Source organism: Nelusetta ayraudi, unplaced genomic scaffold (genome assembly GCF_046127955.1).
Source record: "Nelusetta ayraudi isolate G7.1 ecotype Tasmania unplaced genomic scaffold, CSIRO-AGI_Nayr_v1 ptg000002l, whole genome shotgun sequence".
Classification (NCBI taxonomy): Eukaryota; Metazoa; Chordata; class Actinopteri; order Tetraodontiformes; family Monacanthidae; genus Nelusetta; species Nelusetta ayraudi.
Genome location: NW_027466052.1, coordinates 1,305,323 through 1,320,000, shown reverse-complemented (window position 1 = coordinate 1,320,000; position 14,678 = coordinate 1,305,323). Strand labels below are relative to the sequence as shown.

General features: G+C 44.7%; 1 protein-coding gene across 3 annotated transcripts in view; it reads left to right on the top strand.

The window, feature by feature from the left end:
- The window catches only part of prmt3 (protein arginine methyltransferase 3), a 55,385-nt gene extending 43,159 nt beyond the window's left edge, over positions 1 to 12,226 (top strand). Inside the window, exons 14-17 of one of the 3 annotated variants that reach the window (XM_076034077.1) lie at positions 3,625 to 3,675; positions 4,539 to 4,626; positions 7,601 to 7,660; positions 12,050 to 12,226. In XM_076034077.1, coding sequence (XP_075890192.1) covers positions 3,625 to 3,675; positions 4,539 to 4,626; positions 7,601 to 7,632 — 171 coding nt within the window. In that variant the 3' untranslated portion in view covers positions 7,633 to 7,660; positions 12,050 to 12,226. Of the gene's footprint in view, positions 1 to 3,624; positions 3,676 to 4,538; positions 4,627 to 7,536; positions 7,577 to 7,600; positions 7,661 to 12,049 lie in introns of those variants that run through there. The other 2 variants (XM_076033992.1, XM_076034158.1) reach the window with 2 other exon arrangements.
- Positions 12,227 to 14,678: the final 2,452 nt, after the last annotated feature.

Below are 14,678 nucleotides of genomic sequence, written 5' to 3'. Positions count from 1 at the left end.
CTCTCATCAAATCAAAGAACAAAAATTGATGCATTCATCAGTTGATAAACAGTCAGTAGCCGCTGCAGCTCAACATACAAACCATGTGATACGAGGTTAATACTAGTGTTGCTGTCAAATACATTATAACTAACCCTGATCCAGTGTATTTTCATCTTTATCACATTCTGCACACACATTAACAACCATGTGACTTCCTGTCGATGGCGTCCTGCTCAACACGTGTCATGTGACTGGCGGTTGTCACCATGTTGCGTGGACTCTTAGGCGACCGGGGAATCTGGCCGTGTAGGAAGTTAATGGGAAGCGGTGCGTTTTATCTCTCCGAGGGGAAGATCTGATAGAAGCCTGTGTGCTTTTTATCAGCAGTGATAAGAAGTCGTCATTATGGGTCGTTCAGAGAAGTTTGATGACCTCTTTCATGTTCTGACCCCAGTTTAAATCTCTTAGCATTTAAATTAAAAAAAAAAAAAAGATAAAAAGGAACAGTGAAAGGTCGGGAGGTTGCAGGCCAGGTGTCCATACCAGGTTTGACCACCAGGAGTCCCAGCTTGTCCGTCTCTCATCCAGTGTAACCAATTTATAGTGACTTTGTCTCTAATTATACCCAGTATCCAGCGCCCCCTAGTGAATTTTTATTTTATTTTTATTTTTTTCATAAGAGTGACAAATCAAGCAACTTTTTCTGCTTCTCGTTGAGACTTTTGGCGTGTTGGATGTGAAACCACGTCTCCTTCTTCAAACCTGCTTATGGAAAAAAAAGAAAAAAACTAGAGAAAAACTTGTGGTTCAAATGGTGACTTTGTTCTTATTGACAATGGTTCTGGTTCCTCGTGTGGTTCTTTGACTGGTCACTCGTGGTTGTCGGCTCCTCCTGTTGGACCATAAAGTCATAATGGTTATAAAAACTAACAGTGGCTCTGCCATTGTCTCTTTTCTCTCAGAAGAAGTTACTTTGTACATATTCAACGTATTTATTTGTCCCTCCCTCCCTCCACATTATTCCTCTCATTCAGCCCTACAGTGTCCGACATGAACCTATTTTGGAAATGAGGTGATGGCGTCCGCTAGGACAGCAACACTGTCCCTGTAGTCGCAGCTCAGAGTTGTCAGTTGTGTAGTTTTGCGAGTCCTCCGTGTCTCTGTGTCGTTGTTGTGACAATCAATCTCGCTTACAAGTCCTTGTCACCGGGCGCCGCGCCACGCCAGCCAGCGAGCGAGCGCCGCCACTCTCTCCGGCAGGCAGCGGCGGGGGTGGCGGTGAATGGGAGTAATTATGGCTAATTTCCTGATGACCTCGCTGGGCCAACGTTCATTAAAAGCCATAATTGCGTTTGGTTGACAAGCTCTTTCATCCACTTTGGGTCCTTTCTGCCAGGTTTGGTGGCAGCCGCGCCCCTGTGTGTGTGTGTGTGTGTGTGTGTGTGTGTGTGTGTGTGTGTGTGTGTGTGTGTGTGTGTCCAATGGGTTGAATTTTTGAATTATTTCAATTTACTTCAGACGTGTACATGTACACTTATAGAATAAAATAAAAATAGAAACTAGTACCAATATAGACATAATACACATGTACAACATAAACACATCTCTATATGTAATTTGTGCTCGTGCTCACATACACACAGACTTACATGTATACACACATATGATATATAAAGTATAATGTCTATAACTAGAAATGCTTATTTATTTCAACATAGTACTTCATCATTTATTGATTTAGTTATTTAATCACACAGTCGACACACTTTCTCCTCCATATACTTGTTTGCATACGTTTTTTTTTTGTGCCTGTGTTTGTGTTGTATTTACTGTGAACACCATCGTTCAGGCCACCACTTTTTTAACTCGGAGAGTCTGTTAAATACAATTTTGTAGTCGCCTTTTATTTCTGTGAACAGATGGCACTGAATTTTCTCTCTCCCAAAAAAACAAAACAAACAAAAAGCGTTTTTGGATGGGGGGGGGGGGGGGGCAGGAGGGGGTTCATGCACAACCTTTTTTTTTTTTTCATTTTTTACTTGTGATGTTCCAGCCACTGTTCCAGTTCCTCTCCTCTCGTCCCGTGTCCCCCTCAAACCCCCCCCCCCCCCCCCCCACACACACACACACACACCCTTCCCTCTCCGCGCGCGCACACACACACACACACACACACACACACACTGGCATCGATCGGACTCCTTCCTCCTCTTTGTCTCTGGGAGCCTCATGGCCTCCGAGTTGTCAGCTGCGTCAGGATTAAAAGCTATTAGTTCTGCATCATTTCCACTACAAGTGTGTGTGTGTGCCTGTGTGTGTCTGTGTCTGTGTGTGCGTGTGCGCCTGCCCGAGATTGATGGAGTGCTGCTCTCCTCTTCCATCGGGGCCAAAAGAGGGAGGTGAAGCTGGGGTTTTTTTTTTTGGAATGGGGGGTGTGGCAAGGGGTAGTAGTGGGCAGTGAGTCTCTCATGTATATATGTGCAATATGTATGTAACATATCATCCCAAAAAATTTTGTTTTTTTGCTTCTGACTATGAAACACCGAAAATGGAAAAAAAAAATATTCAAAGGACATTTGAAATGATAACAGATTTTCTTTTTTCTCTTACTGAAAATCATTTGAATCTGTGGATAAAATTCAAATACAAACAAAAAGAACATTATCACAAAAGAAATTAAACTCAGTCCATGAATGGGAACTTGAGCAGGTCGGAGGACTGATACTGATACTGGTTTCGTCTTCTCACATATGTCGCTTTTCTGATTAAAAAAAAGTCACCAGAGGACGATGAACACTGATGTAGCGACAACGTGGCTACAAGTTGGTGACGCTGCTTGTCGACCTTCAGTGGCCTCCTTCTTTTCTCCTGGACACCTGCGTCTCTTCTTCTTCTACACAAGAAGCCTGAGCACAAGTCTCGCTGTCGCTTGACACAGTTCTTCTTCTCCGAGGCCACTCAAGAAGTGGCGTCCTTCACGCGGCCACGAGTGTTGAAACCCTGACACAACAATAGCAACAAAGTAACACCTTTGCTGATTTCAGCCCAACAATGTTTTTTTGTTTTTTTTTATCATTGTCAGCAATAATTTTTATCGCACAATGTCGGCAGCAGCAGCTTCGCAACTTCAAACAATTTTTTTCTGCTTAGCTACAAACAGTCCCTGACAACAGAGTGAGAGGCACGTGACAAAATGTTGTTGTTGGCTCAGCTAGTTCACAAATAAATAAATAAATAAATAAAGATCATAATCTGCTTCTATATTTGGATAGTGTGCTGTAGATCGCGTGCAAAACACACAGAGAAAGAAAAGAAAGAAAAAGAAAATTGTCACAAACACAACGTCATCGGCAACTTCACGTCTCTTTGAAACGTCCAGGTCGTTCCCCAGAGTCACCAGCAGGGGGCCGCCGAGCTGGTTTCCCTCGCTATGGTTTGGAGGACTTGGTGGTGCGACCACCTCCTGCTTGGCTCAGCTCTTCTGGCTCGTCCCGCTAGTCTCGCTAGTCAGCGCAGTCAAACAAATCCAGGGGTGTTTATTGTACTGTCACATTGTAACACCCCCCCAACCCTCCCTCCTTCTCCCGCCACCCCCCACCCCCAACCCCAACCCACCCCCCACCCCCCATTTTTCATCCGCAGGCGATCGTCGGCTACTTTGACATTTTCTTCGACAACGGCTGCAGCAACAAGGTAAGTGGTGGCGGCGGCACCAGCTATTTAACGGAAACTCAATTATGTTCACGCTTTGGCGTGTTCGCGCCACCCCCCCTCTCCTCCCTGGGGAGCGACGGCGGGCGAGCGTGCTAGCCGACTGCTGATGTCAGCGCTACAGTAACAGAGGCGGCCAGTTGGAACCTGCTGATGCCAGACACGCTTCTTGATTGCAACCCACCCCACACTCCCTCTCAGCCACCCGCCCTACCCCCAACATCCACCCGCCTACCCCCGTTTACCCTCAACTATCACCCCTTCCCCTCCAAAATTTCTTCCACTTTTCCCAATAGTTGGTGGTACACTCTGATCCTCTAAATGCTGCGGCCACTGTGGAGTTTTTGACAGAGGGACAAAATCCCACCTAGCACTTTCATAACGTCTTTATAGTAAATACTGTCGTTACAGCAAATACTGTGTTAAACTAAGTAACCGTGTCTTTACAGTAAGTACTGTGTATCTTTACAGCACATACTGTGTATTACAGAACATACTGCATCTTTACAGAAAATACTGTGAATTACAGTGAATATTGTGCTTGCAGTTGACCATGTACATTCATTGTTTGGCCGGAGTGTTCTTCTAGTGCGGAGCTTCTGAGGTTCCAAAGTTTTCCTCCGATGATGGCATGAAGTATTAAACTATGGATGGACGTTTGGTTTTTGTCCAACTCACCCTTCAGTCTTTAGAAATTGGACCAAAAACAAATATTTGAGTTAAAAATGTTCTGCCAAATAACACATTTCAGTGTTTCCAGTTTTCAGAAGAGCCAGAAATGTCTCTGATGTTTTTTTCTTTGCTTTGCTCGGCTCTTTTCTTCACTTTGTCATCTCTGCCCTCAGGTGATGTTCTCCACTGGTCCTCACACCTCCAAGACTCACTGGAAACAGACGCTCTTCCTGCTGGAGAGGCCGATCCCAGTCCGAGCAGGTCAGTCCAGGAGGAGGCCAGGTCAGGACGAGGAGGCCAACACCTCCTCGTCCGAGGTCAAAACACCAGTTTGACCTTTGACTTTGGTGGATGGGGGATTGGTTGGAGGTTTGGGTTTCAGGGGTTGAGGTTGAATGGGTTGAGTTTGGGGGTTAGGGGTTGGAGGGGTTGAGTTTGGGGGTTTGGGGTTGGAGGGGTTGAGTTTGGGGTGTGTTGGGTTTGGAGTGGTTGAGTTTGGGGTTGGAGGGGTTGAGTTTTGGGGGGTAGGGGTTGGAGGGCTTGAGTTTGGGAGGGTTGGGGTATTAGGGGTTGAATTTGGGAGGGTTTGGGATTGGAGAGGTTGAGTTTTGGAGGTTTTGGGTTGAAGGGTTTGAATTTGGAGGGGTTTGGGATTGGAGAGGTTGAGTTTTGGAGGTTTTGGGGTTGGAGCGGTTGAGTTTCGGGACGTTGGGCTTGGAGGGGTTGAGTTTGGGGGAGTTGTGGTTGGGGGGGTTTGAGGTTGGAGGTGAGGAGGTTGAGGGGGTTGAGTTCTGGAGAGGAGTTTTTCGCTGCACTCTGACACGACGCCGCTGGTGGGTACAGTGGTGGGCGGTGCGATTCGTCTGAAGCTGTGAGATGGGAGCGGGGGGTCGGGGTGGGAGATGGTTGGGGGGGTTGGAGGGGTTGGGGGGATGGGGCTGCTTGACACCTGTTATCTGTCACGCTGCCGCAGACGGAGAGGGCGTCAGAACAAATGGCTCCCGTCCATCTGAGACGGCGGCGAGTAAAAGTTGATCTGATAGCCGGCGTGAAGCATCGTGACACCTTGTTGCACCATCGTGTCGCCCAGGAATTACGTTACGCTGCGACGCTGCAATGATGTATGAATGCTTTTCTGAAACCAGCGACTCCAGGTTGGAAGAAAAAAACCCTGAAAACTTTGGGAGTCACGTTTTTGTTGTTGTACGCGGAGACGGTAACTTTATGGTCACTTTAAAATGTGTAGTTGTGTAATTATAAAGGTGTAAACCAGGGCTTCTAAAAAATGACAAATCCTTAAAGGGCTACCAAGAATGTTTTCACGTGCTCATAATATTGTGACATTCATAACACTAAAATGTCCATTTTATTCAAGCAACAACAGCGAAAGTAGCAACTAAAATCAAATTAAGAGAAATAAAATAGTAATTTCCTTTTTTTGACATCAATTATAATAAATAGTTGAAAGAAACAAAATACAAAACATGTCAGGAGGGTTTAGAATAATTTTCTTGAATATGTACACACACATATATATACTGTGTATATATATACATATATATATATATGTATATATATATAGCAGTAAACTTCCTGTGCATCGCCGGCACAGAGACAAAGGCCTGACGCAGCCCGCAGGCCACCATTTGAGCACCACTGTGTGTAATGTACGACACTGTGTTCACTGTCTCTGCTGCCCCTGCTGCTGCTGCTGCTTCCTTTGTGCTCTTTATCATAATGGGAATCTGGGACGTGTGTCTGCTGATGTGGGGACGGATGAAGGTGCTGCCAGATATTAGACGGAGCCGACGGTAATAAACGAGCTGCGGTGCGGACGAGGAGGCTGCGGGCGACCCCAGCGCAGGCAGCCAGGGGGCGATAAGACACATCAGCGCGCTGCCGCGCTGCAGATAACGACACACGGCTGAGGCGTGTGCGCGGCCGTATGCTAATGCTAACGCAGCGGCCGGCGAATCTGAGGCCGATTACGTTTGACTTTGTGTAGCCTCGTCGACGGTCGCCATCACTCTCCTCGCGCTGTGGCTCTCGTGGTGCCTCGTGGGTGCCGGAGGGGGCGGGGATGGGGGGCGGGGCCAGGGGGAGATCATGACTCGCAGAGGATGCCTGGCCAAAGTAGATACCTGCAATGTCTATGTGACTGTTATTGTTTGGAGTAGAATTTGTAGTAGTAGCAGTATTTTCTAATTGTTACCACCAAGAACCACATCCAACCAATCTCCTAGTCCAGGCATGGGCAAACTACGGCCCGGGGGCCATCTGCGGCCCATTAAGCTTTTTAATCCGGCCCACTGAACTTGAAGAAATTATATTAATAGTCAGCAAGTCTATTAAATAATAGCTGCATTTCATCCATTTTTCCGTGTTTTGAGAGTCATTTTAATGAAGCGCTAAATACTGGGGGGGCTTCAAAGATTTTGTTGTAACTTTGCTTTTATTCCTTTTTAAATGACAATACAGCTACATGATTTGTTTTCTACTTATCACTCATACATTTTTAAAGCCCCTCGGTCAAATTTTAGAACCCACGAGTCAAAAGGTTTATGTATTTATTTCTTATGTTTTTAGCAGCTAAAGGGTTCGAAAACCAGGCCAAGTGGTGAAGTACACATTAACATGGGTACACAAAAAGATTTGAATTTTAGTATTTTAAGTATTTATTTCAAATATGAAGGACAAAAAAAAACAATTAAACATGAGACATAGGACACAGGACTGCTGCTGCTGCTGCTGCTGGGACACTCGGAGATCAAGCCATGGCTCCTGGACTTCGGTTGCAAGGTCCCAGTCCTGGGCTGTGATTGGGTGATGCATCAGTGGGCAGTTTCGGGGGGGGGGGGATCCACACACTTGTTCTTGATGTTCCCATCAGCGGAGTTCATCAGGCTTCTCAGGGTTCTTCAGAGGGCACGCTGACGAGTGCGAGCATTGGCTTCAACACACACAGACACACGCACACTTTCCATCAGTGTATCTGTGTTTGTAGCTTCAGTGGACTGATGAGCAGCATCCATCAGTTGTGTCCTAGCAGAGCAACGATGACCAGGAGAAGAAAGGTTAAAATAATTAAATAAATAAATCGAAACCAAAAAAAAGTTTTAGGAAGGAAGGAGTGTGTTAGATAAAGAGAGTGTGCGTGTGTGTGTGTGGCAGGTTATTGATGTGCTGGCTCCGCCCCCCTCCTCGGCTACCTGACAGTCCCGTTAACCTCCTCCAGGGGCTGTAAAGCAGCAGAGATGGAGTTTTTAACGGCGGCCACGGCGACAGCGGCGTCCCTGTGAGGCTCCTCCCCCTCCCCCTTCCTCCTACTACTCCTCCTCCTTCTCTTCCTCCTCCTCCCCACCTTCACACTTTCACGCCAGCCTGCACTCTTCCCTACCGGCCGACAGAGAGAGAACTTTTACAAGGTCACCTTGAAGATTTCACAACTGGGGCCTTGGGATTACCGCCCCCTGCAGGCCAAGGTTTTAAAAACAGCCAGCGGCCTTTTATGTGTCTATACATATACTGTATGTGGACAGTATATGTATGTATAAACATATCGATAGATCTACAGTATATTTAAATAGATAGATGGATATAGATGTATGTATAGATATATATGTGTGTCTGTCTGTCTGTCTGTACGACTGTAGCTGTAATTAACTGGGAGGTTTTGGACTCGGTGGGAGGAGCCAAGAAAAACCAAACCAAACAAAAATCATCGTCCTCTCAAATCCTCCCAACTAGCAGCGTAATAAATACATTCAAGAACAAGAAAAAAAAAATCAGTTGTCACGCGGTGTGTGTGTTGTGTCAATCAAGTTGCGTGGAAAACGAATGAGAAAGTAGGCGGAACTAGGAAGGCTGGGTGGCTCCGCCCACTTCATGTTTTACACCAATCGGGGAAGAGAAGCCGAGGCCGCCACCATGGCAACTCGCTGAGACACAGAAGAGCAGTGCAGTTCATTGGGCAGTGCAGTTTCTGTGACTCCTCCCCCTCTCAGTTGTGCGTCACACCCCCTCACACTATACTACAGCATAATTTTTTTAATATTTTATTTATTTATTTATTTATTTATTTTTATTCACACAAAACAACAAACCAATAAAATGAACAAAGAAGAAGCACAGCAGGTGTAAAAAAAATACATTTATTAATTAATTTCAGCTTATCCTTCAATACAACATTAAAAAAAATAATATTCCACATATATATATATATATATATATATATATATATATATATATATATTACCAAAAGTATTTGCTCACCCATCCAAATGATCAGAATCAGGTGTCCTAATCACTTGGCCTGGCCACATGTGTATAAAATCAAGCACCTAGGCATGCAGACTGTTTTGACAAACATTTGTGAAAGAATGGGTCGCTCTCAGGAGCTCAGTGACTTCCAGCGTGGAAGCACAGGATGCCACCTGTGCAACAAATCCAGTCGTGAAATTTCCTCGCTCCTAAATATTCCACAGTCAACTGTCAGCTTATCATAAGAAAATGGAAGAGTTTGGGAACAACAGCAACTCAGCCACGAAGTGGTAGGCCACGTAAACTGACGGAGAGGGGTCAGCGGATGCTCAGGCGCATAGTGCAAAGAGGTCACCCACTTTCTGCACAGTCAATTGCTGCAGAGCTCCAAACTTCATGTGGCCTTCAGATTAGCCCAAGTACAGTACGCAGAGGGCTTCACGGAATGGGTTTCCATTAGTTCCAGTGAAAGGAACTTTGAATGCTTCAGGATACCAAAACATTTTGGACAATTCCATGCTCCCGACCTCGTGGGAACAGTTTGGAGCGGGCCCCTTCCTCTTCCAACATGACTGTGCACCAGTGCACAAAGCAAGGTCCTTAAAGACACGGATGACAGAGTCTGGTGTGGATGACCTTGACTGGCCTGCACAGAGTCCTGACCTGAACCAGATAGAACACCTTTGGGATGAATTAGAGCGGAGACTGAGAGCCAGGCCTTCTCCACCAACATCAGTGTGTGACCTCACCAATGCGCTTTTGGAAGAATGGTCAAATATTCCCTTAAACGCACTCCTCAACCTTGTGGACAGCCTTCCCAGAAGATTTGAAGCTGTAATAGCTGCAAAAGGTGGACCGACATCATATTGAACCCTATGGGTTAGGAATGGGATGGCACTTAAGTTCATATGTGAGTCGAGGCAGGTGAGCAAATACTTTTGGTAATATAGTGTATATACACACATAACATTGGTTCTTGTTATTAAAAGTGTCAACATCCAGTAATGGCTAGCAAACTGTTCAAAATGATCCAGAAGCTCATCAAGATCTCTGACCTCTCGTCAGTTCAGTCCAGATTATTCTATTCCGTTTTCTTTTTTTTTTTTTCTTTTTTTTAATTATCTAGTAATGTATTGTTTCATTAATAGCAAAAAAAAAAAAACTTTTTTTTTTACCTCAGTCCATTTCAGAACCTGTATTTTATTGATCCAGATATGAGTTGATTTGATTGACAGCTCAGTCTGAGCATCTCTCTGCTCATTTGAAACAAGTTAGCTTGACTTGAGCTGTTTCAGCGGGGCCCTTTAATGACTTCTGAGTCCGGCTGAGTCTTGTTGGATGTTTCGGGGGGGCCGATGGTACCTCGTCGTCGTTGTCGTCGTCGCCGCTGTGATTTCACGGCAGATTTCAGGCTTTCTGGGCTGCCGCTCGCTACTTAATGACGCTGGCATGTTGATGTACGAGGCCGCCACTCTGTTCGCCCGCTCATTTCCACACTTGGTTAACTCTCTCTCGCTCTCTCCCCCCTCCCCCTCCCTCTCCCTCTCTCTCTCTCTCTCTCTCTCTCTCTCTCTCCCCCCCTGGTTCTCCGATCGGCCACTTCTACCGGAAGGTTCCCTATGGAGCTGTGGCGTAGTCTACTTTATTCTAGTGGCTGTACTCTGATTTTTTTTCCCCCTCCCAGCCTCACACACATCTGCCTGGCAGCAGCTGCTTCAAATCAACAGACACAAGAAGCACCTGCATGCTCAGTAATGCATTATAATCCAGGTATCCAGCATCCACATTTAAGTGAGATCATGAAAGACTGATGATGTATTGTCTAAATGTAAATGTATTGTAAGCGAGCAACAGTCATTTACGGCTGAATTTGAATTAACTGACAGTCACAAGACTAATGAATTTGTTAGAATGAAGTGAAAATGAATAAATAATTAACACACTTATTAAAAATAACAACGTTTCAGCAGTGGAAAAAGTGGTGCAAAACAAATTCTCTAAAGCGGAACTAAAGCAGTGGCTGACTGTCAAAGAGATCAGGACATAAAACAACCTTTTCATCACATTTCTAAATGGAAAAGTGAATGTACTGATACATACTGATCCGTATCTTTGCACATTTTTTAGTGGTTGTATGATAATTCAGGACCTTTTCTCGTGGTTACACGGTTATACCTGCCTATCAGGTAGACTACACCACTGCTATGGAGACTTTGTTGGGACTCCCGGTCGGAGCGAAGCGGTCTGCTGCTGCAGGGGAGGGGATTAGCTGTTCGGCTAGCAGCTAGCGGTTAGTTGTGTTTCAGGCCAGGAGTCATTTGGCCACACGTTGCTTTTTCTTTCCCTTGGCAAACGTTGTTGGTGACATCAGAACTCAACCTTTTTGAAAGATTGTCTTGCGACTCTGCCGCCACTTCCAGTGAACAAGTATAGAATACATGATAGGGAATAGAAGCCTTTCTTGATCCCACATTGGGGAAATTTGCATAATTACAGCAACGATAAAGTAGGACTAAGAGAGCAAAAACAAGATATTTACATTATATTGACATTTGAACTATTTTACACCTGTCAATATAATATGAAAGGACTCATTCAACTCCTTGGCTTCAGTCAGGAAGTACAGTTTCTATGGAGTAAAATGTGAAAGTGTTTTTCGTGCCATTAATGAACCAATGCATTGGTTGATAATTTTTCAAGAAAAATGAAAAACCTTTGACAGAATAGCCCAGGACTGAACTGGTCAGAGGTCTTGATGAACATCTGCCTCATTTTCAACAGATTTGCTACTTTCAATGCTACATTTTTCTTCATTTTCCAAGTGTAATCAGTAGTAGTTCTGACCAGTGAGTCATTATTGGATGTTGTCGAGGTAAAAAAGTCTTCATAAAACAACAAACAAAAAAACTCAAAATCTACTTAATTAAAGTAAGTATTTGTTGTCAGCTTTTCCAGTGTGAAATGTGAGACGTCCATCATGTGGTCCTGGAGGTCCTTCACATGGAAGGTCCTGGAAGGGTGCCACTGACCTTTCTTTCCCCCCCTGTTTCACTGGGCTTTCCAGCGATCACTGAAGCACTTGATGAAGTTTACAGAGTCGCGGGAATTGGTCCGTCCATTCCACATTCCACCGCGGCAGAAGAAGCCTTTGTGTTAAACACAAAAAGAACTCTCAACTAAAACTAAAATTTTAAGTTTTGTCGGACGCAACATCTGTTTCTGGGCGCGGTCACTGTGCGGGGAGACGTTTGACTTTTAAGAGGGAGGCAAAGAAATTCTGGACTTTTGTCCTTCTCTTTTCTGCAGTGCGCACACACACACACACACACACACACACACGCACATGCCTGTTAACATGCACAACAACATATGTGCCTGACGTCTTGTGTGTCTTCTCTTGTGTTGTGGTGGTTGTGTGGTTCAGGTGAGGAGCTGCGGGGAAAGATCTCGGTGCGCAAGAACAAGAAGGACCCGCGCTCGCTGCTGGTGACCTTTGACCTCCGCGACAGGAAGCTTACCTACAGCCTGCAGTAGCATCGTGTGCTCACAGTGTCACTCTTTTTTTTTTTTTTGTGCCTTTAAATAAAGAATATGTTGTTTATTTTATTGTCCAAAGTGCGTTTTTTTTTTGTCACAGATAACGTGAAGATATACAGATTTTTTTTTTCTTTCACCCTTTTACACATTTTGAAGCTGCTTGAGAGGAAGGGAGGCGTTCCATCCATCCTCCCTCAGTTTGTTTGGACAGTATGAATTTCACCTTGGAAGGGGTGAGAAGAAAAGGCCATCTCAAAGGGGGCGGAGCCAAGACCTAGCTCGGGGGTCGTGGTCTCTCAGCCAATAAAAAGAAATGAAGTTCGGACATTTCTCGTTTCTCTGACCTCTGTCAACAAGCCAACGTGTTATTATTACACTGGTGAAGTAAACGTAAGAAAAAAGCACAATGTAGGACCCTGTACAATACCAGGCAGGAAACACCTTATTTTCTATTGACTTCAAACTCTTTCCTTTATTTTCAAATTGAGTGTGTAGCGCAGCGCGTCTCTCCAAACCTATACAAAACGTTCGAGTGTTGGCCGCCAGACAGAATTCACTCTGTCAGAAAAAAACTTTAAATCTTTATATAGATATTCTCTTTATAGTGGGAAGTGTGGAGAGAACACCCGACAATGACTATTATACTCCCTACAAAATGTACACAATAAGGGAACCAAAAATAAGTTTGCAAGATTGGGGTGATTTAAGGCACAACAAAATTCATTACAACTTAAACGGCGAGATTCATAGTCACTTTCTCAAAAATATGCACCAACAAACAAACATTCATGCAAATCATCATCCAAATTTCCTGGGTTTAGACCTGTCCAGTTCAGTTCATGTACGTGTAGTGTGTGTGGGTGTAGTGTGTGTGTGTGTAGTCTGAGAGGGAGAGTGATGAGGAAGCAAGAGAGCATGTAACGTCAGCAGCCAGGTAAGAGGCCTGGAGAATGAGCAGGCGGAAGAACCTGAGCTGAGGGAGAGGAGAGTGGCCTTTGACCCGGTCCGAGGAAGGGTTTAGGGTTCAGGGTTCCGAACAGGTTTGCCTGTTCCAGGGAGTTCCTTTTTCTTCCTCCTTCAAGACACTGGTTGTCGGGTCCACCTCTAGTTCACTCCGGTCGTTGCATTTTCTTTGGATCCACATCCAGGTTAGTTATCCTTTTTCTCCTGATCTCACTTCTCACTTTTCTTTGGTTCTGCTTCAGCTCTTTTGGTCTTCTTTGTTTGAAGTTCCCGCTTTTTTTTTTGTCAGCACAGGTGTCTCTGATTTATGACTTCCTTCCTCCTTCACCTTGTGTGATGTCACTTCCCCCTTACACTACTTCCTGCATCCTACCTTGTTACAAGTGGTTCCAGAAAACCTGCTGACGAAATTTTTGAATTTTGCCAATTTTGTTCCTGTTTTTGTAAATTTTACTTACCATTAAGCACAACCTGGTGCGCACATTCTGTCAGGCAGGACTGATGAACGTGGTGTTAATGATGTATTATCTGTTTCATATGAATGACAGACATACAAACCAAAAGGACAGGTCAGAAGCCAATGGCTCACGGTAAACCTACCCCTTGCTACGACTACATTTACAATCAATCATGGTGCAAGAGACATGATCATTCAACTAATAACATACCATGACCCATTTGAAACATAATCAAGTTGGCAATACAGACAGCAAATATGATATCCTTGCAATGAAAGCAATGAATGAATGTAACAACTTGGTATAAAGTAGTTTGGGTCTGTATGGAAACACAAAGCCTTAAAGCCACATGAACACATCAAAACCTACAAAACCCTATTAACAAAACATATAAATCCTTCAAACTCAAAGTCCCTTATACTCTAACCATATGGATCCACAATTAGCCAGTGTTATTGAGTTTAAAAATGTTTAAACATCTTTTTGAAATGATAAATATTCTTGCTTTTTTTCCCCATCTCATTTTGCTAATCCATTCCACAGTTTCACTCCCTTGATGAAGATGAGTGATGGTTGTGATGATAATGATGATGATGATGACGATGATGATGGTAGCAGCAGTGGTGGTGGGGGTGATGATGGTGATGATGATGATGATGATGATGGTGGTGGCGGTGATGGTGATGATGATGGTAGTCGTGGTGATAGTGATGATGCTAATGATGAAGGTGATGAGGATGATAGTCGTGGTGATAGTGATGATGCTGATGATGATAATGATGAGGATAATGACAGTGAGGATGATGATGGTGATGATGATGATGATGATGATGATGGGCCCCCTGATTGACCTCCACCACTGAATCTGGGCTCCGCAGCCTCTCAGACGGATGCGTCCTCTTATCACTGGGGCGACAGTGGGAGGGATCAATTAATTACACCAGCTCGTGTAATTAAGGAGGGCGAGGAGATGCGCGAGGCAACCCCTCCCTCCAGCTCCGCCTCCCTCCCCCTCTCTCTTTCTCTCTCTCTCTCTCTCTCTCTCTCTCTCTCTCTCTCTCTGGCTCTGATCTCAGCCGCTCCTAAATCACAACT